This window comes from Macaca thibetana, chromosome 8 (assembly GCF_024542745.1).
Source record: "Macaca thibetana thibetana isolate TM-01 chromosome 8, ASM2454274v1, whole genome shotgun sequence".
Classification (NCBI taxonomy): domain Eukaryota; kingdom Metazoa; phylum Chordata; class Mammalia; order Primates; family Cercopithecidae; genus Macaca; species Macaca thibetana.
This window is the reverse complement of record NC_065585.1, coordinates 50,978,915-51,000,773: the sequence shown is the minus strand read 5'-3', so window position 1 is coordinate 51,000,773 and position 21,859 is coordinate 50,978,915. Positions and strand designations below refer to the sequence as shown.

The following is a 21,859-nucleotide window of genomic DNA, read 5'->3' as shown; positions in this document are numbered from 1 at the left end:
TAACAGCACTAAAACTTCCTGAACAAAGCTTATCAAACACACGTTTAGGTTGGTGGAAAAAAATTAGTTTTGGACATTACTTTTAATCTGTGACCCAAACCACAATTTTTCTCTGTAAGGCACACATCACAGCCTTCCTGTGCTTAGGAACTCTAGATAGCACTTCAGCACTATAGTTCAGAGCCATTTTTTTTTTTTTAATCATGGGTCATCTTTTAGGTTTGACCCTGTGTGTGTGTTTTTAAATACTTTAAGTTCTAGGGTACATGTGCACAGTGTGCAGGTTTGATACATAGGTATACACGTGTCATGTTGATATATTGTACTCATCAACTCGTCATTTACATTAGATATTTCTCCTAATGCTGTCCCTCCCCCAGCTCCCCACCCCCGGACAGGCTCCAGTGTGTGATGTTCCCCACCCTTTGACCAAGTGTTCTCATTGTTCAATTCCCACCTATGAGTGAGAACATGCAGTGTTTGGTTTTCAGTCCTTGTGATAGTTTGCTGAGAATGATGGTTTCCAGCTTCATCCATGTCCCTGCAAAGGATATGATCATCCTTTTTTATGGCTGCATAGTATTCCATGGTGTATATATGCCATATTTTCTTAATCCAGTCTATCATTGATGGGCATTTGGGTTGGTTCCAAGTCTTTGCTATTGTGAATAGTGCTGCAATAAACATACGTGTGCATGTGTCTTTATAGTAGCATGGTTTATAGTACTCTGGGTATATACCTAGTAATGGGATTGCTGGGTCAAATGGTATTTCTGGTTCTAGATCCTTGAGGAATCGCCACACTGTCTTCCACAATGCTTGAACTAATTTACACTCCCACCAACAGTGTAAAAGCATTCCTATTTCTCCACATCCTCTCCTGCATCTGTTATTTCCTGACTTTTTAATGATTGCCATTCTAACTGCCATTAGATGGTATCTCATTGTGGTTTTGATTTGCATTTCTCTGATGACCAGTGATGATCATGTTCATGTGTCTGCTGGCTGCATAAACTTCTTTTGAGAAGTGTCTGTTCATATCCTTCACCCACTTTTTGATGGGGTTATTTTTTTCTTGTAAATTTGTTTGAGTTCTTTGTAGATTGTGGATATTAGCCCTTTGTCAGAACGGTAGACTGCAAAAATGTTTTTCCATTCTGTATGTTGCCTGTTCACTCTGATGGTAGTTTCCTTTGCTGTGCAGAAGCTCTTTACTTACATCCCATTTGTCAATTTTGGCTTTTGTTGCAATTGCTTTTGGTGTTTTAATCATGAAGTCCTTGCCCATGCCTATGTTCTGAATGGTATTGCCTAGGTTTTTTTCTAGGGATTTTATGGTTTTAAGTCTAACATTTAAGTCTTTAATCCATCTTGAATTAATTTTCGTATAAGGAGTAAGGATCCAGTTTCAGAACCTATCCAGAAATTACACATATTACATAAATTGTGGGAAAAGACATGAATGAAACAGTTATTATATTCTATATGTTCAAGAAGCTACAAGACTAAGAAGTGTAGATAGATACAGAACATTTTAAAAACACGAGTTAATTTATAGAAGAAAACTACAAAGTTTGATATAAAAATAGACTAGGTTGGATTAATGGCTATAATATAGCCATTGAATGTAGCAGAAAAGACAGTAAACTTGAAGATACAGAAATAAAGCTATCCAAAAAGAAACAGAAAAAAAAGTAAGCTTTGAGACAACTTCAGGTGGCCTAATACATGTGTAATCAAATTCCTGAAAGCCAAGAAAGATAGATAGTGCAGAGAAAAACATTTTTGATAAGACAATGGCTAATATTTTTTCCATGTTTGATGAAAACTCCAAATCCTCAGATCCAAGATGATCATCAAACTTCAGGAACAAGAAAAATGAATAAAACACCACCAAGGCAATATAAGCATCAAATTACTTAAAACTAATAAGAGAATATCTTAAAAACACCCAGAGAAAAAAGAATACAAACATTCAATGGAACAAGGAAGAACCATAGTGGGCAGGGCACCCCCGGTGGCTCACGCCTATAATCCCAGCACTTTGGGAGGCCTGGGCAGGCGATTACTTGAGGCCAGGATTTTGAGACCAGTCTGGCCAACATGGAAAAACTCTGTCTCTGTGAACCTGTAATCCCAGCTACTAGGGAGACTGAGTCACGAAAATCACTTGAACTTGGGAGGCTGAGATTGTGCCACTGCACTCCAGCCTGGGCGACAGAGTAAGACTGTCTCAAAAAAAAAAAAAAAAAAAAGTGGTGAAATACCTTTGAAGTACTACAAGAAAAAAATGTCTAAATTTAAAATTATTCTAATCATGTTTTCTGGTTATGATGTAATTAAATTAGAAGTTAGAAAGGTATAGGAAATATTCCCAGAATATCTGGAAACTAAATAACACACTTCTAAATAACACATGATCACAAAAGAAATCTAAAGGGAAAACACAATGTATCAAATTTTGTGGGCCAGGCATGGTGGTTCACTCCTGTAATCCCAGCATTTTGGGAGACTGAGGTGGGAGGCTCACTTGAACCCAGGAGTTTGAGACAAGCCTGAGCAACATACTGTGACCCCCATCTCTACAAAAAATTTAAAAATAAAAAATTAGCCAAGTGTGGTGGCTCATACTTGTAGTCCCAGCTACACGGGAGGCTGAAGCAGGAAAGCTCGTCTGAGCCCAGGAGTTCAAGGCTGCAGCAAGCCATGATCACACCACTGCACTGCAGCCCGGGTGACCGAGGCCCTGTCTATTTAACAAAAAGATCTCAAAGTAATGGCATCAGCTTCCACCTTAATGAAAACAACAAGAACAAAAACACAATGTAAGAAGAATAAAGGAAACAATAAAGATCTGGCCAGTGAAATATAAAACAAAAGCAGAAAAAAATGAAACCAAAAGCTGGTTCTTTGAAAATATCAATAAAATAAACTTCTAGCCAGATTATCAGGGAAAAAGATAATTTGCCAATATCAGAATGAGCGATATCACTATGTATTCTACAGATATTAATATCATGAACTATATCAATAAATTAGATTAATGAAATAGATGAATTATTTGAAAAGTACAAGCTAACAAGCTCAACCAAAAAGAAATATATAAATTGAATTTTTCTATATCTATAAAATAAAATTGAATTTGTAGTTAAAACTTCTTAAAAATACACCAGGCCCAGATAGCTTTACTGGCAAATTCTTTCAAGCTTTAAGAAGAAATACCACTTTTATGCAAACTTGACCAGATAATTGAAGATAAACAGGTGGAATCCTTCCTCATTCTACAAGGCAAAATATATAGACAGACCAACATCCCTCATGAATATAGATGCAAAAATTAAGTTTTAGCAAATCCAACAATACATAAACATGGTAATATTTCATCACGAAGTAGGTGTTATCCCAGGAAGGTGATTTTAGATTCAAAAGTTGATGTAATTCATCAATTAATAGGCCCAAAAAATCAAATCAGCCACATAGTCAATACATGGAGCAAAAGCACTTGAACAATTTAATATCCATTTCCAATTTAGAAAAAAAAAAAAAAAAACCACCTTCAAATAGGAATAAAAGTCAAAGTCCTCAACCTAATAAAGATCACCTACAGAAATAAACCCCACAGCTAATGTCTACTTAATGGTGAAAGGCTAAATGCTTTCTTCCTAAGATCATGAACAAGCCAAGTATTTCTGCTCTTACTACCTCTATTTGACATTTCACTGAAGGTTTCAGCCAGTAATAAACAAAAGGTATACAGATTGAAAAGGAAAAAGTCAGTATTCACAGACAACATGATTGTCTGTGTAGAAAATCTATGAAATCTAAAAAAAACAAGGTCAGCAAGGCTGTAGAATACAGATCAGTATACAGAAATCATTACATTCCTATATCTAGAAATATTTAAAATATCAAAAATCTGAAATGCTTAGGGAAAATTTTGCAAGAACTATACACTGAAAACACATTGCTGAAAGAAATTAAAGAGCTAAATAAATGGAGACATATACCACGTTCATGAGTTGGAAGACTTAATTTTGTTAATATGTCAGTTCTCCTCCAGATTCCCCAATAGATTCAACACAATCTCAACAGGAAGGAACGGGCTACATTCTAAAATTTATATAGCAATGAACAAGACAGAATGAAGGAATTTTGAAAAAGAACAGTCAGAAAAATTAATCTACCTGATTTCAAGCCTTATACAGCTACAGTAATCAAGACAATGTTTTATTGGTATAAAAATAAACAGATTGATGAAACAAAAAAAATCCAGAACTAGATTTATATATAGGTGGTCACTTGATTTTTGCCAAAGTTGTTAAGATAATTCAATGTAAAAAGGATGTTTTAAACAAATGGTGTTAGAACAGTTAGATAGCTAAGTTAAAAACAATCAAGTTTGGTCTTTACCACACCCCGTATGCAAGAATATCTCAGCAATATTATGGGTTTGGTTCTAGATCACTGCAATAAAGCAAATAGCTCAGTGAAGCGAGTCACACAAATTTTTTGTTTTTCTACTGAAATAACAGCTTATATTATACTCTGGACTGTTAATAGCATCATACCAAAAAAAAAAAAAAAAAAACCCTAATATCCATACCTTAATTTAAAAGTACTTTGTTGCCAAAAAATGCTAATGATTATCTGACCCTTCAATGAGTCAATCTTTTTGCTGCTAATCATTTCCTGTCTCAATGTTGGTGGTTGCTAAAGGCTGGGGTGGCTGTGGCAATTTCTGAAAATAAGACAACAATGAAGTTTGTTGCACTTATTGACTTCCTTTCATGAGAGAGTTCTCTGTAGCATGTGATGCTGGCTGATGGCATTTTACCCACAAGAGAACATCTTTCAAAAATTGGAGTAAATCTTCTCAAACACTGCCACTGTTTTATCAACTATGTTTATGGAATATTCTAAATCCTTGCTTGTTATTTCAACAATGTGCATGGCATCTTCACCAGAAGCAGATTCCATTGTTCAAACAAGCAAACAAAACCCACATTGTTCAGTTGTAAGAAGCAACTGTCATTCATTCCAGTTTGATCATGAGATTGCGGCAATTCAGTCACATCATCAAGGTTCTGCTTCTAATTCTAGCTCTATTGTTTTTTTCACCACATTTTCAGCGACTCCTCCGCTGAAATCTTGAACCCCTCAAAGTCATCCATGAGGGTTGCAATCAATTTCTTCCAAACTCCTACTAATGTGTATATTTCAACCTCCTCCCATGAATCACCTTTTTTAAGATGTCATCAAGAATCAAATGTTCTTGATGACATCTAGACTGGTGAATCTTTTCAGAAGGCTTTCAATTTACTTTGCCCAGATCCATCAGAGGAATTACTATCTAATAGCAGCTATTACCTTATGAAATGTATATCTTAAATAATTTGAAAATCAGAATTACTCCTTGATCTGGGGCCTGCAGAATGGATGTGTTAGCAGGCATGAAAACAACATTCATTTCCTTGTACATCTCCACCAGAGCTCTTGAGTAACCAGGTGCATTGTCAATGAGCAGTAATATGTTGAGAGGAATCTTTTTTGGGAGAGAGGAGGTCTCAACAGCGGGCTTAAAATATTCAGTAAACTATGCTGTAAACAGATGTGCTGTCATCTGGGCTTTGTTGTTCCGTTGACAGAGCACAGACAAAGTAGATTTAGCATAATTCTTAAGGGCCCTAGTATTTTAGGAATGCTAAATTAGGGTTGGCTTTAACTTAAAGTCACCAGTTGCATTAGTCCTAATAAAAGCCAGCCTGTCCTTTGAGGCTTTGAAGCCAGGCATTTACTTCTCTAGCTATGGATGTCCAAGATAAAGATGGCATTGTCTTCCAAAAGAAGGCTGTTTTATCAACATTGAAAAGCTTGTTTAGTGTAGCCAGTTTCATTAATGATCTCAGATCTTCTGGATTACTTGCTTCCACTTCAATTTGCTGCATCACTTTGCACTTTGTTATGGAAATAGCTTCTTTCCTTAAACATCATAAATCAACCTCTGCTAGCTTCAAACTTTTATTTTGCAGTTTCCTCACCTCTCTCAGTCTTCACAGAAGTGAGGAGTTAAGGCCTTGCTCTGGGTTAGATTTTGGTTTAAGGGAATATTGTTGCTGTTTTAATCTTCTATCCAGACTCCTCAAACTTTCTGCCTTAATGGCAATAAGGCTATTTTGCTTTATTATTATTATTATTATTATTATTATTTGTGTGTTCACTGTAGGTTCACTTTTAATTTCCTTCAATAACTTTTCTTTTGCATTCACAACTTGGCTAAGCATTTCATGCAAGAGGCCTAGTTTTTGGCCAATCTTGGCTATGAACATAACTTTCTCACTAAGCTAAATCACGTCTAGCTTTTGATTTAAAGTGACAGATGTGTGACTCTTCCTTTCACCTGAACACTTATATGCCATTCTAAGGTTATTAATTGGCCTAATTTCAATATTGTGTCTCAGGCACAGGGAGGCACAAGGAGAGGGAGAGACATGAAGCTCCACAACTTAATCACATACCTCCCATATGACCAAGCCATTCTACTCCTCAGTATTTAACCAAGAAAACTGCAAACGTATGTCCCTACACAAAATATTTGTTCACAAATCCTCACAGCAGCTTTGTAATAGCAAAAGTTGGAGTTACAATCAACCAGTGAACAGGTATAGTTCAATGGAACACTACCCCTCAATAAAAAGGAATGAGGTATTGATACATGTAATAACACAGATACACTCAAAATGAGATGAAAGAAACCAGACCAAAAAAGGTATACATACTATACTATACTATACTATACTATACTATTCTATTCAGATAAACTTATTGAAAATGAAAACTATAGTAATGGAAAGCACATTGATGGTTGCCTGGGGAGAGAGGATGGGTGGGAAGCAGAGATTATAATAGGGCATGAAATATCTTCTGGGGGTGGTAGAAAAGTTCATTGTCTTGAATGTGTTGATGGCGTCAGTGGTATTTACACATAATCAATTCTCATAAAATTGTATACTTTGAATATATATATAAAATATTCAATCTCAAAGTTTTTAAAAATTTCTATAAAATCTGCTTTCCATCTGTCATTGAAAATTTTGCAAATGATGCTTAGGTCATCCAACTGTTCATCTATACCAAGGGAATGCTGTGTGGTCATAATAAGCCTGGGGCTTTGTCCCCTCTGGAGTCCTTCCCTGGGCAAGCTTCCAAAGCATGAACTTCCTTCCTGGAGCATGAGAGAAAGCTCTGTGCTGAGTACTGCAAACCCACCAAGTTAAATAAAACCTACTTTCATCATCCATCTGTGTTTTTTCCCATGTATTTCTGACAACTCACCATTGATTTTGGAAACTTGCCAGTCGTTCTGTAGGCTTTCACTGGCGATGGAAAATGTAAAGTGGGGACCCCGAAATAAGTGCTGATCATCATCAGTAGCCTCGAAAATGAGACTTCCAGGTGCACTGAGGGGATGGCAGAAGTACAAGTCCATGTAGTCCTTGGCCAGCCTGGGAGGGTTGTCATTCACATCCGTAAGGATCAGGTGGAACTGTGACACAGAGCTCAAGGAAGACCCCCCTAAGGAATTGAATGATTGAAACATGGGATCAGCTCACTCATTTTCCTCTTAAATAGAAGGGTTTCCCTTTCTTTAAAAGTCAAGCAGTTAGGTACACTGAGATGCTAGAAAGAAGACGAGCTTTTAGAATCAAAGACCTAGTTTTGTTACTGGTGAAAAAGTCTTATTGACCATCATCATAATAACTAAGATCTATGTGCTAATATTTTACATATATTACTTCACAATAATTCTGAAAACTGAGCTCAGAAGTTGTGTAACTTGCTCAAGGCAGAGAGGTTTTCAATCCAAGAGGTCTAACTCCAGCACTCACACCTTCACTTGCTCCTCACCAGGCCTTAGCATGTTAGTTGAGTTTTCTAAGCTTATTTTCTTCAGCTGTGTAGCTTTGCAAGAATCCCGAATATGAGTGAATGTTCTGGAAAATAGTAAAAGCCTCCACAGACATTATGTAGTATATGACAGGAGTGAAAAACTTGGATCTGCAGCATAACCGGTTGGTAGCTACGTAATCTTGGGCAGTTACTTAATTTCTCAGTGCTTTGGTTCCCTCGTTCATAATATGTGGTCAAGAATAGCACCTACCTTATAGTGTTGCATGAGGAGTAAGTTATTACAATAAGTGCTCGTTATGGGGCTGTCAGTGCAACATAAACACTGACTGTTATCGTGTCCTCCCCGACACCAATCACAGACATTGTTTCTACAACTTCTGACTCTGACCTTGTTTGATTCCAGTAATGTTTTCTTGCTCCTGCTTCATTTCCAGTAAACCCTGTTTTCTTGCTTTTCGTCTCAACATCGTCTATGTCCATGACTACACTTAACCAAAGGAGAAAAGGCCACTGTGTTCTTGAAGTCATTGTATCTATTTATATCATGTCAGTGCCAAAAACTAAAAACAGAACAGGGTTTTGGACCCTGGTTTTGATTTCTGAAACTTCTAGAATGTGAGAGACTCTTGGGACACATCCAGAGTGAAGTTCTGATCCCCATGCTATGAGAAAGGGGTGTGCACAGCATAAAGGCTCAGCCAGAACCTGCCTGCTGCTTCACTGGGAGCTTTTAAATCAAGAGTTAAATGTATACAATGCGATAGTGGAATGTGCTTCACTCAAGCAAGAGACAGAAACAGAGGGCCTGTCCGCTCACACACACCCTTCCCAAGCTGGCACGCGGTTCTGCATTCTACCCTTTTTGGTTTGCCTTGACTGAAGTAATTTTGTTTTTCTTAATCTTTCTGCATGCAGGGGCCATTTTTATGATTCCTGTCTGTTCTCCCTTTAGCTCTCAACCCTGGGCCTCACATTTTGAAAGTTTTTTTTTTCAGGGCTGTGGTGGGTGGGGGGGGGGGGTCTAAAAACATTTATTGAGTAATTTGTTTAATTCTCTTTTTTGGCAAACCTGGCAGATACATTTACTAGCTAATTAGAGCCTGATCAACATTGGATCAACAGATTTCCGACTCGTATGTCTGAAAATTCCATTAAAATGCAAAGAAACTCTGTGTTAGTGGCCAGGCTTATTATTGGGTAAACATACTATTCCTATGAATTTATTTTTATTTAAAAAAGTTCTCTGGAACTCCACATTTGGAGCCAGCAGGCAATATATATCACCACAACTGAAATAAATAGGATGCAAAGATTATACAGAAATGGCTCAAACATCCTGGGCTTTTCTGTATAAGTCTTTCCTTTCAAAAGTTCACCTGATTTCGTCAAAACACAGATACCCTGGTTGACCCAAACCTATGGAATCAGAATCTCCAGGGGTGGACTCCTAGTGTCCATATTCAACAAACTCCCTGGGGATTCTGACACATATCAAAGTAGAGAATATTTCATAAAACATTTTCTGCTTCAAAAAGGATGAGAGTTACAATTTAAGGTTGAAGGAGCAAGTGGTGGTCTAGGTGAACAGGTAAGTGGTTTGACTCCACTCAGAGCTCCTGGGAGAAACCCACAACCACATTGGAAGAAGGGAGGTAGTTCAGCCAGGGACACAGAACCCTCTAGAAGAGGCCGTAGCCCCTACAGGAAACCAGAGTGAGCAGCAGCCCTGCTGGGGGCACAGGTGTTTTTCACCTTTAACAAAACCATGAAGGGGCCCAGCGTGGTGGCTCATGCCTGTAATCCCAGAACTTTGGGAGGCGGAGGCAGGCAGATCACCTGAGGTCAGAAGTTTGAGACCAGGCTGGCCAACATAGTGAAACCCTGTCTCTTCTAAAAATACAAAAATTAGCCAGGCGTGGTGGCAGGCACCTGTAACCCCAGCTACTCGGAAGGCTGAGGCAGGAGAATTGCTTGAACCCAGGAGGCGGAGGTTGCAATGCGTGGAGATTGCACTACTGCACTCCAGCCTGGGTGACAGAGTGAGATTCCATCTCCAAAAAAAAAAAAGGAAGATATAAGCACTCCCTTATACTTTTGTACCTTTCTCATCCTTCCACTTTAATGTTGTGATATTCTGGTGCTTTGGTTCTGTCAGTTTTCTTATCCTCCCTTCCATTTCAACCCAAGTATCTTCTGATAATCTATGTTCCTTTTTATTTTTTTTGCTTACCTACTTCAGTGGCCACCACTTGTACCCGATATGGACTTCCAGCTTCTCTGTCCAATGGAGCCACACTAAAGATCTCACCAGTCACATGGTCAATTTTAAGCCAACCTCTTGTGTCTCCTCTCAGTGAATAGCTTCATCAAATGAAAAGAGCAAAAGAAAGCCTGCATTACTTTGCATGAAAGTGTGAAGCTAGTTCGTGCATCAACTAAATGTTTGTGCATCCTTTATATATGTTGTAAATAATATACAAATAATGTTGATAACGATAATCTCAACATTTGTATATTATTTACAACATATTTAAAGGATCTATTATCTCATATTATTAATGCTTTATTTGCATTTCATCTGTCTTCAAAAGGATTTGTTCATCCTTACAACGTGGTGTTTGTGCTTGTGTTAGGAAGGGTATAGTTCAAAACTTCTGGGGAAAGTAGCTAAACTTTTCTGGCAATCAAAGAATTCAAATTAAAGTAACCCAGAAGTATCTTTTAAAACATCTTAGCAAACCACCCATCTAGAAAATTTGAACAGCCAGTGGTGGAAACGTTGGGTAAGATGGGTGGATACTTATAGACCCTGGTAACACAGTGAATTCCTCATCCAACAAACATATATTGAGTGCTGAGGAAGATCAGGCAGTGGACCAAGGGAGGTGGTCACAAAAAGGGCCTCTCAAGCAAGTGAAAGAGATAGACAGATGAACAGATAATTCCAATAACACGTGGTTAACACAACAGAGGGGGCCCTATGGAATCCAAGACAAGTTTACAGGAATCAGCAAAGTCTTTCTGAAGATGTTAAAGGCAAGAAGAGGATGCTTCAAGCAGAAGGAAGAGTGTGAGCTAAAGCACCAAGGGCCAAGGAACAGCATGGTGAGTGTGGGGTCAGGCATTTCAGCAGCGCTGGGGTATACATGGGAAGCAGAAGCCACAGAGATTTGAAGAGCCAGATTATAAGAAGCAAGGGGCAGCCAGCCAATGATTTAAGCAAGGTGACCTGGCCATATTTGTGTTTTCAACAGAGCTCATTGGTAGGTGTGTGGAAGTTGAGAGAGACAAGACTAGAACCACAGGAAAACCAATGGTACAGCCCTTTAAAAAGCAACACATCATAGTCATGAGGATGTCCATGTCTTTAGAGCAAATAATTCCACTCCTGGAAATCCTACCTAAAAAAAAAACCAATCTAATCAAAGTTTAAAAAGAATTACATGCATACATCTATTGAAAACATTTTCTATAATCAAAAATACTAGAAGCAACCTACATGTCAAAGAATAACAGAATGATTAAAAATTATGATGTGTTAATTTCCCACAATGTATTTTTTTAAGTATATTCCATACGCCAAACACTGTGTTAGGTTATAAATATGGGTAATGAATATGAAACCCTTTATACTTCGGATTTCATCCTGAAAGAGATGGAATGCTTTGGAGCATTTTGAAAGAGGAGTCAGATGATCTGATTTACTTTTTTAAAAGGTCACTGACTGCAATTCAGTGAGTAGATTCAGGGTGGGGTGGGGGATGGCAGGGGTAAGGATGAATCCAGAACAGACACAGTGGTGCCTTTGAGTAGGCTGGAAGCGGGGAGAAGCAGGTGGATTCTGAATATATTTCAACAGAAGAATCTATAATATTTGCTGAAGGATTGGATTCAGATCCACTGGCTGCTAATTGATTTTAAGTTTGTGGAGCTTGAGAATTAAATTACTCAGAGCAACACTGGAGTCATCCTTAATTCTTAACAGACTTATTACTCATGTCTGAACTATTGATTATTCCTTACTCCTGAAACACTTCCTTCATTTGTCTTCTGGAACTGTACCTTACAGAACACCTCTTCTCAGTCTCCCTTGCTAACCTCCTCTTCCTGACCTCAACTTAATTGTATATGTATCCTTTCCTTGTTTCATCACGGTAATTTTCTTACGTGCCTTTATTTTTCCCACTGATAAACTTTTTTATTCTCATCTTTGACCAATGATTTTTATAGTATTTTCGTGAAGAAGGTAGGAACTTTTGTGAAATAAATGGTATAAAGATTAAAAACAGTGTCTCCTCATAATTTTTGACTCAGTAGTATCTACACTAAACCATAGAGTATATCCCCTACTGTTCTTTCTTCTCTATAAAACTACAGAAGTAGTTAGAGTAAAACTGTAGGTGGTAACCTTGCTTCTCAATGATCAGATAAAGGTCTTAGAAGTGGATCCAAGTGCCTGAAGGACAGCTCAATGGGAGGCAAGACTCCCTCCAGATGTTTAGAGAAAGTTAAGGAATTGTCTGTCATTCATGGCCACACGCATGATTTAAGTCATGCTGAAATATTTATTATGCCATAGACAGGAGGTGTAATGTACAACAGCAGCAAAAGATCTGAGTTCAAGTCTTATTAACTACATGATCTTAAAGATTTTATAGATATTATACAGATATATACAAACATATTTCTTAAGCAAATTAATCATCATTGTACTTTTTAAGGAAAACTGTGTGGGTCTTATTGAACTGAAAAAAAGGAATTGCTAAGATGGAAATGTTTATACATTTTGTTCAGCCACCTCAGCCAGAGCACCAGCTTCTCCAGGGGTGCTCTTTGGAGCCAAGGAACCTATGTATCCCTACATCCAGAAGATTCCCTCAGCCCTGTAAGTTGGCATGGTCTGTCCAGTTGGGCTTTGGTCTCTCTGTCTAGATCTCCAATACACCTTTAAGGCTGGAACCCTTTCTTAAACCCAGCCTAGATAACTGGCTCAGACACAGGGCCTGGTTCATCTTGTATCTCTCAGAGGTAAACCTCACCTGAACCATCCAGCTCTCAGCTGAGACCTGAAGCTCATGGGCTGGAATGGAACCTCACACTGCTTCCCACTTGTCTGAGACTAGATGCTTATTGATGAACCACCATCCCTCGGAATGCCCCCAGGGTGTTGACACCTTCCTAAACCAAGGCCAAGTTCATCATTGCTGGGTGTGCTGTGAGGGTCAGCCCTGGAGTCAGTGCAGGCCAGCTCCTCCTCCTCCTCCCCACTGACTTTGGTGACCACGCAGCCAGGCCTGCCCAGCACTGTTGCCCTTTACCTTATGTCCAGACCTTCTGGATCCTTGGCAGTCACATTGCCCACTTTAGTGCCTATAGCTACATCCTCACTGACTTTCGCTTGGAATACGTATTGGGAAAATTCAGGTGCTTCATTCACATCTGTCACAAAAAGCGTGAACTTGGCAAAAGAACTTGCATTGTACGTCACACCAAACACTAGAGGCTCAGGATTTTCTGCTTTGAACACAATGTTGGAAATAGCTGCTGTTTCAAAATCAAGAGGCTGTGTAGGAGAAAGAGAGAAAATTAATTTTGGGGTGATTAGATTCATTCCCTATGCTTCTTAAACTCTCATATATTCAATATATGATATTGGGAAAACTGGATATCCACATGCAGGAGAATGAAATTAGACTATCTTATACCATGTATGAAAATCAGTTCAAAATAGATTATAGACAAAACATAAGACCTAAAACTGTAGCACCACTAGAAGAAAACATAGAAGAAAACTCTGACATTGGTCTTGGCAATGATTTTTTTAAATTATTTTTTATTTTTGAGATGGAGCCTCATGCTCTGTCACCCAGCCTTTAGTGCAGTGGTGCGATCTTGGCTCACTGCAAGCTCTGCCTCCCGGGTTTGTTCAAGTGATTCTCCTGCCTCAGAATCCCAAGTGGCTGGGATTACAGGCACCCACCACCACGCCCGGCTAATTTTTGTATTTTTAATAGAGACAAGGTTTCACCATGTTGGCCAGGCTGGTCTCAAATTCCTTACCTCAAGTGATCTGCCCGCCTTGGCCTCCCAAAGTGCTAGGATTACAGGTATGAGCCACCATGCCTGGCTGGAATAGAAGTTTATCTGACTCTCAGTTCTAGAGGCTAGAAAGCCCAAGAACATGGTACCAGCATCTGTTGAGGACTTTGTGCTGTGTTATCCTATGACAGAAGGGCAAACCATCTCACGAGATAGAGGAAACTCACCCTTTTATTTTTAGTAGAGATGGGGGTTCTGCCATGTTGGCCAGGCTGGTCTCAAATTCCTGACCTCAAGTGACCCGCCCACCTCAGCCTTTCCCCATGCATGCACCAACACACACCATCACAACTCACTCTCTAGTTCCTAAGTGCTGTGGCATGATTTTTCACGTGGAAGGGTAGGAACTGTGTGTGAAGACTCAGGGTCATTTGAGATAGAAAAAGCAATTGAAATTTGTTCAAATATGTAAGAGAAAATCATGTAAGCCAACTAAGTGTGAAAAAAGAGGTTGTTCATAGTGATAAGCACCCACTGTCTGCAGGGCCTGGCCCTCGTCGACCTCGTGATTGCTACATGTGGTCCATGGTTCAGTTTGGGCTTCTCCCCCTGAAGTGGAGGTGGGCAGAGCAAGCTGGAGTTTCTGACTCACAGGACCCACTCCCAGTGTCAGGGGATGACAGAACTGTCCAGTTGAGATAAAAGCTTAGTAGGCCAAGCAGGAAGGCAGCAGCCCCCAGAATGAGCCTGTGATGGGGACAAAGGACACAGTTCTCTGTTCCTGTCCAGTTCAGCAAAGTCCGGGCCCAGGCAGGCAGCACAGCTGTCCATATGCTTAGGCAGAGCACGTGCATCCATCCTCACCATGAAGCAGGTCCTAAGCACCCTCCCTGGCTTTTCCTCATTCCATCACTGGTCCCAGAGGCAATGGTTTAAAGAAATGAGACACTGTATGTGCAAATGAGAAGCAGCCTGTATTACCAGAAGAGAACGTGCAAGGCTGAGAGTGGAAAGAGAAGACTGTATGGCGAGCTGAGGAGTTGGAACTTCATCCTTGACTAACAAAGTCAGATCTGTGTCTTAGAAAGATAACTCCAGGAGCAGCTGCATGCGGGATGGATTCGAGGTGATCCACACTGGGGCAGGAAGACTAGCTAGAAGGCAGTGTCAGTGTTCCCTAAGCACTGGATGGAAGAACGAATGAAAAGCAGCAGCCTACCATTGAGAATTCTATTCACATAACTTCCACACCTGGAGAAACATCAACTCTTCTGGAGAAATTATAAATGGAAGATGCTACATTAGCAAATGGTAATCAGCAGAGCTGAGCCAAGAACAAGCCTTGTCCGGCCATGTGCATTGTTTTTCATGACATGGGGATATGACTGCAAGACCAAGTCAAGAGACCTGCACTGCCTCTTGGAATGGCCTCAGTCCCATCTGGCAAGACATATTTAAGTTAACTGAAAAAACCTGCTCACACCACAATTCCTTTTGTGCACACAACTGCCTGAAAGGTCAAACCTAGTGATTTAGATTCAACTTGGAGGCAAAGAAAATGCTGAAGGAGAGGGGCTGTGAGACTGGGATATTTACCATTTTCACTAGCGATCACTGATGAGATCAAAGTGTGCACATTAGTTTTCCAGATGACATTTGGGCTAGTTAAAAATAGCTAGTGAATTGAGAATTCAAAAAGATCAGCCATAGTGGAGAAGTGACAAAATTTGCCAGTTAAAAAAAGGCAGAACCCTGAATTTCAAGAAACAGGATCCCAGGAGAGGTATTTGAGCCAGGCAGGGTTCAAAGAAATAGCTTTCCTGCTCATGACACACATTTGGCCCCAAGAGCATGATAACCAACCACACGAGAGGCTGGAGCTTGGGCAGCAGTAAATACAGAGCAGGGAGCATTTCTGACAGTTGTTTAATCTGAAGGATCGCTTTGGGCACTTGCCAAAATTATTCATTTCCAGGCTTTCCCCTTGAGAGACTGAGGCTGCAGTCCTCAGTATGCACCATTTGACTCTTTAATTAGGCAAGTTTGGCCCCCTTAGGAGAAAGCATACCTGTCCACAAGTAGAATCCTAGCTCTAATTAATTAGAATCAAGTGATGACACATGTTTAAGTTTGCAACCTGCTGGATGCTGTGTTAGGAACTATATACGTACTTTTGCATTTAATTCTTCAACATCCTTACTAGAAAGGTGCTACCATTTTACCCATTTTTACAGATTGGAAAACTGGGGCCTGAGAGGTTACATCATTTGGTCAAGGCCACAAGCTAGTAAGTGGCAACACCAGGACTCACAGAAATTACATCCTGAGAGGAGCTGGAGACGTGGAGTCAAGTTCCCAGCTCTGCCATCACCAGAAGGCCTGACTGTACCTTGCTGTGGGCCTGAATTTCTGCCTCCCTCAGAATCAGTAGGAGAAGCAAGAGAGTTTATGCAAACAGACTATAGTTGCCATGTATGAGTCCCTTGGTGAATTTTACCTGTGATTAGCACATTTGTAATTCAGATGAACTGTTAATGATATAATTGTGATTAACAAACTTAATTTAAACGTTTAAAAATTATTAACACAGTAGTTCAGAACAGTGGTAGTCCCTTGATGGCTTAATAGGCAAGGACTTAGAAGACAAAGCCATACATAAAAAACCAAATTATATAGTCTATAAAACACTTCAATAACAAATAGTATGGCTACATACCTTTGTTATATTTTTATTCTATATCGTAGTGGGGAATTGGCTAATATTTAGTGTATCCTAATCAAGAATCCACAGTCCAGGGTTGGTTGTTGCTTAGCATCTGAAAGAACCTAATCCAAGATCTGTATCCCAGAGGTAGCTATGATAGCCAACACTATCTCAATCAGAACTAGAAGGTTTGTTAATTAGCAAAGTGATCTTACAAATAAATTTTCTTGGTGATATGAGTGGTGTCCGAGATATGCACTTTGGGCCAGGCGCAGTGGCTCAAACACCTGTAATCCCAGCACTTTGGGAGGCTAAGGCAGGTGGATCACTTGCGCCCAGGAGTTCAAGACCAGCCTGGGCAACATAAGGAGACCCCCATCTCTACAAAAATAAAAAATTAGCTGGGTGTGGTGGCACATGCCTGTGGTCCCAGCTACTCAGGAGGCTGAGGTGGGAGGATTACTCAAGCCCAGGAGGTTGAGGCTGCAATGAGCTATGACTGTGGCACTGCACCTGTCTCAGAAAAAAAGATATGCTGTTTGGTTAGTGTATCCCTTAGTCATTGTGAACAGGAGTATAGCTATCTGGCCTGGCCAGCAGATTATACCCTGCAGAGTTCCAGGGCTCAGTTCTGTTCTGCCAGTTATCTCCTGCCTCTGGATGGTCGAACAAACCCACTTGCTTAAGGATTGTTATCACAGTGCCCAACGGACAGACAGCTGGGATGTCATAGGCCTAAAGCACAGGTTGGATGATCACCTATGTGTCTGCTTGTTCATAATTGTATATGGGACAGAATTCATTTATTCATTAAGTCAAGCAATATTTATTGAACCTCTAATATATGCTAGGAGATATAATAGACACTTGAAATAGAATCACATATAAAGTAAGGATGTGACAAAGACTTTGGTCAGAGGCCTACTCTACTGTAGCATACCTCTCGTGTTAGGTTGTGAGGGAGGATACTTATAGCTCTCACCCACCGCTAATCATTGAGGCAGGTGCCAATATCTCCCTAAAAGGGCCCATTAACCACAAATGGCCAAGTTAAACCGCTGTTTAAAAAAAGATGACATATGGGCCTTGTTCATTCTGGGATGGATAGGCCTCTATCTTCCCTTAGATTCCTAGAGAGCTCTGGTCCTGCAAAAGGATAAAAGAAAGTTGCCCCCATCACCTGCAAAGGAACACCCCAACCCACTGCAAGCTCTGAAAAGTGCCCTTCCCTTTATCCTTTCTTTCTGTGATTTTCTCTCTCCGTGTAGACTGCTGTGAGCACAAGAGGAGGTTGGCATGGTACCTTTTCCAAATGTCGGATTCACACACAAGGCTAAGGCTTTGAGCTGGTCCACAGCAACCTCTCTGCTGAAATGCAGCAGGGCCCTTGGTTCGAGCTGGAATGTTTGGTAACAATGGGATCAGAATTCCAAGACTCTGTCCCAGGGCTTGCTTTAGCACTAGTGCTTTTTCCTCTGTGCTTCTGTCCATTTTCTGTGAAATTATTCTATTTTGTCTTCATTTTTAGCCTCTTTCAGTTTTCTTTTATTCTAGCTCAAAACTGTACTCCAGAGCTTTCTTTTGCAGTTTCCAGCACACTGCACTGCAAACCTTAAACAATTAGCCACCCTTGCAAATTCTCTCTGGCCCTTTTTAACAGCGAGGTTTCACTCTCTCCCCTAGGAAAGTATCTTAACTGTAAGTACATTGGATGGCATTGAGTGCTGCTTCCAATTGAGTCATCTGGTAAACCCATGACATGCTCTAAACACAGATGAGGCAGCCACAGAGAAAAGAGTCAAGATTCAGGTGTACATGGCAAGGGACAGGAGTAGATTGAGGGAGGGTTGGGAGAATCCTGTACAAACAGACAGGAACCAAGGTAATTAAGACTCTGACTCAGATTACCCAGTCCTTACAGAGGGAGAGACAGAATGAGAGCCCATGGGCTTATCAATACAGTAAAAGATGAAAGTAAAGCAGCGGGGAGGGGGATTGAAAAGAAACTTGTCTATTGAACCTTGAAAGGAGACCCAGCAGTTTTGTTAATCAAGAGGTATCTCTGCCTGGCACATTAGAATAAAGGGTTTAGCCTAAAAGGCCCATGGGGTCATCCAACCCAACTCCTCACATTTGCAAAGGGGGAAGTGAAAGTGAGGCCCTGAGGGCCACTCCTGGCCCCTAACAGCATTGCCAGATTTAGCAAATAAAAACATAGAACACAGGGGGCGCCCAAGATGGCTGAATAGGAACAGCTCCAGCCTGCAGCTCCCAGCGTGAGCGACACAGAAGACGGGTGATTTCCGCATTTTCAACTGAGGTACTGGGTTCATCTCACTGGGGCGTGTCGGACAGTCAGTGCTGGTCAGCAGGTGCAGCCTGACCAGTGAGAGCTGAAGCAGGGCAAGGCATCACCTCACCTGGGAAGCACAAGGGGGAAGGGAATTCCTTTTCCTAGCCAAGGGAAACTGAGACACACAACACCTGGAAAATCAGGTAACTCCCACCCTAATACTGCGCTTTACCAAGGGTCTTAGCAAACAGCACACCAAGAGATTATATCCCACACCTGGCCCAGAGGGTCCCACGCCCACGGAGCCTCCCTCATTGCTAGCACAGCAGTCTGACATCTAACTGCAAGGTGGCAGGGAGGCTGGGGGAGGGGTGTCCGCCATTGCTGAGGCTTAGTAGGTAAACAAAGCCTCCAGGAAGATCTAATTGGGTGGAGCCCACCACAGCTCAAGGAGGCCAGCCTGCCTCTGTAGCCTCCACCTCTGGGGACAGGGCATAGCTAAACAAAAAGCAACAGAAACCTCTGCAGATGTAAATGTCCCTGTCTGACAGCTTTGAAGAGAGCAGTGGTTCTCCCAGCACACAGGTTGAGATCTGAGAACGAACAGACTGCCTGCTCAAGTGGGTCCCTGACCCCTGAGTAGCCTAACTGGGAGACATCCCCAACTAGGTGCAGACTGACACCTCACACGGCTGGTTACACCTCTGAGACGAAGCTTCCAGAACAAGAATCAGTAACACTCGCTGTTCAACGATATTCTATCTTGTGCAGCCTCCGCTGCTGATATCCAGGCAAAGAGGGTCTGGAGTGGACCTCAAGCAAACTCCAACAGACCTGCAGCTGAGGGTCCTGACTGTTAGAAGGAAAACAAACAAACAGAAAGGATACTCACAGCAAAATCCCATCAGTACATCACCATCATCAAAGACCAAAGGCAGATAAAACCACAAAGATGGGGAAAAAACAGTGCAGAAAAGCTGGAAATAAAAAAAATCAGAGCGCATCTCCCCCTCCAAAGGAACGCAGCTATCACCAGCAACGGAACAAAGCTGGATGGAGAATGACTTTGATGAGTTGAGAGAAGAAGGCTTCAGTCGATCAAACTTCTCAGAGCTAAAGGAGGAACTATGTACCCAGCGCAAAGAAACTAAAAACCTTGAAAAAAGAATGGATGAATGGATAACAAGAATAATCAATGCAGAGAAGACCATAAAAGAACTGATAGAGATGAAAACCATGACACGAGAACTACATGACAAATGCACAAGCTTCAGTAACCAATTCGATCAACTGGAAGAAAGAGTATCGGTGACTGAAGATCAAATGAATGAATTGAAGCAAGAAGAGGAGTGTAGAGAAAAAAGAGTAAAAAGAAATGAACAAAGCCTCCAATAAATATGGGATTATGTGAAAAGACCAAATCTACGTCTGATTGCTGTGCCTGAAAGTGACAGGGAAAATGGAACCAAGTTGGAAAACACTCTGCAGGATATCATCCAGGAGAACTTCCCCAACCTAGTAAGGCAGGCCAAAATTCAAATTCAGGAAATACAGAGAATGCCACAAAGATACTCCTCGAGAAGAGCAACTCAAAGACACATAATTGTCAGATTCACCAAAGTTGAAATGAAGGAAAAAATGTTAAGGGCAGCCAGAGAGAAAGGTCAGGTTACACACAAAGGGAAGCCAATCAGACAGAAAGGTCAGGTTACACACAAAGGGAAGCCCATCAGACTAACAGCAGATCTCTCGGCAGAAACTCTAGAAGCCAGAAGAGAGTAGGGGCCAATATTCAACATTCATAAAGAAAAGAATTTTCACCCAGAATTTCATATCCAGCCAAACTAAGTTTCATAAGTGAAGGAGAAATAAAATCCTTTACAGACAAGCAAATGCTTAGAGATTTTGTCACCACCAGGCCTGCCTGACAAGAGATCCTGAAGGAAGCACTAAACATGGAAAGGAACAACAGGTACCAGCCATTGCAAAAACATGCCAAAATGTAAAGACCATCGATGCTAGGAAGAAACTGCATCAACTAACGAGCAAAATAACCAGCTAATATCATAATGACAGGATTAAGTTCACACATAACAATATTAACCTTAAATGTAAATGGACTAAATGGTCCAATTAAAAGGCACAGACTGGCAAATTGGATAGTCAAGACCCATCAGTTTGCTGTACTCAGGAGACCCATCTCACATGCAGAGACACACATAGGCTCAAAATAAAGGGATGAAGGAAGATCTACCAAGCAAATGGAAAACAAAAAAAAGCAGAGGTTGCAATCCTAGTATCTGAAAAAACAGACTTTAAACCACCAAAGATCAAAAGGGACAAAGAAGGCCATTACATAATGGTAAAGGGATCAATTCATCAGGAAGAGCTAACTATCCTAAATATATATGCACCCAATACAGGAGCACCCAGATTCATAAAGCAAGTCCTTAGAGACTTACAAAGAGACTTAGACTCCCATACAATAATAATGGGAGACTTTAACACCCCACTGTCAACACTAGACAGATCAGTGAGACAGAAAGTTAGCAAGGATATCCAGGAATTGAACTCAGCTCTGCACCAAGTGGACCTAATAGACATCTACAGAACTCTCCACCCCAAATCAACAGAATATACATTCTACTCAGCACCACGTCACACTTATTCCAAAACTGACCACATAGTTGGAGGTAAAGCACTCCTCAGCAAATTTAAAACAACAGAAATTATAACAAACTGTCTCTCAGACCACAGTGCAATCAAACTAGAACTCAGGACTAAGAAACTCAATCAAAACCGCTCAACTACATGGAAACTGAACAACCTGCTCCTGAATGACTACTGGGTACATAACGAAATGAAGGCAGAAATAAACATGTTCTTTGAAACCAATCAGAACAAAGATACAACAT

General features: G+C 40.7%; 1 protein-coding gene across 1 annotated transcript in view; it reads right to left on the bottom strand.

Moving 5' to 3' along the window:
* The window catches only part of CDH17 (cadherin 17), a 104,285-nt gene that overhangs the window by 4,254 nt on the left and 78,172 nt on the right, over positions 1 to 21,859 (bottom strand). The window contains exons 14-16 of the mRNA XM_050800492.1: positions 13,227 to 13,471; positions 10,139 to 10,269; positions 7,333 to 7,572 (exon numbers count right to left, since the gene is read on the bottom strand). Coding sequence (XP_050656449.1) covers positions 7,333 to 7,572; positions 10,139 to 10,269; positions 13,227 to 13,471 — 616 coding nt within the window. The remainder of the gene's footprint in view (positions 1 to 7,332; positions 7,573 to 10,138; positions 10,270 to 13,226; positions 13,472 to 21,859) is intronic.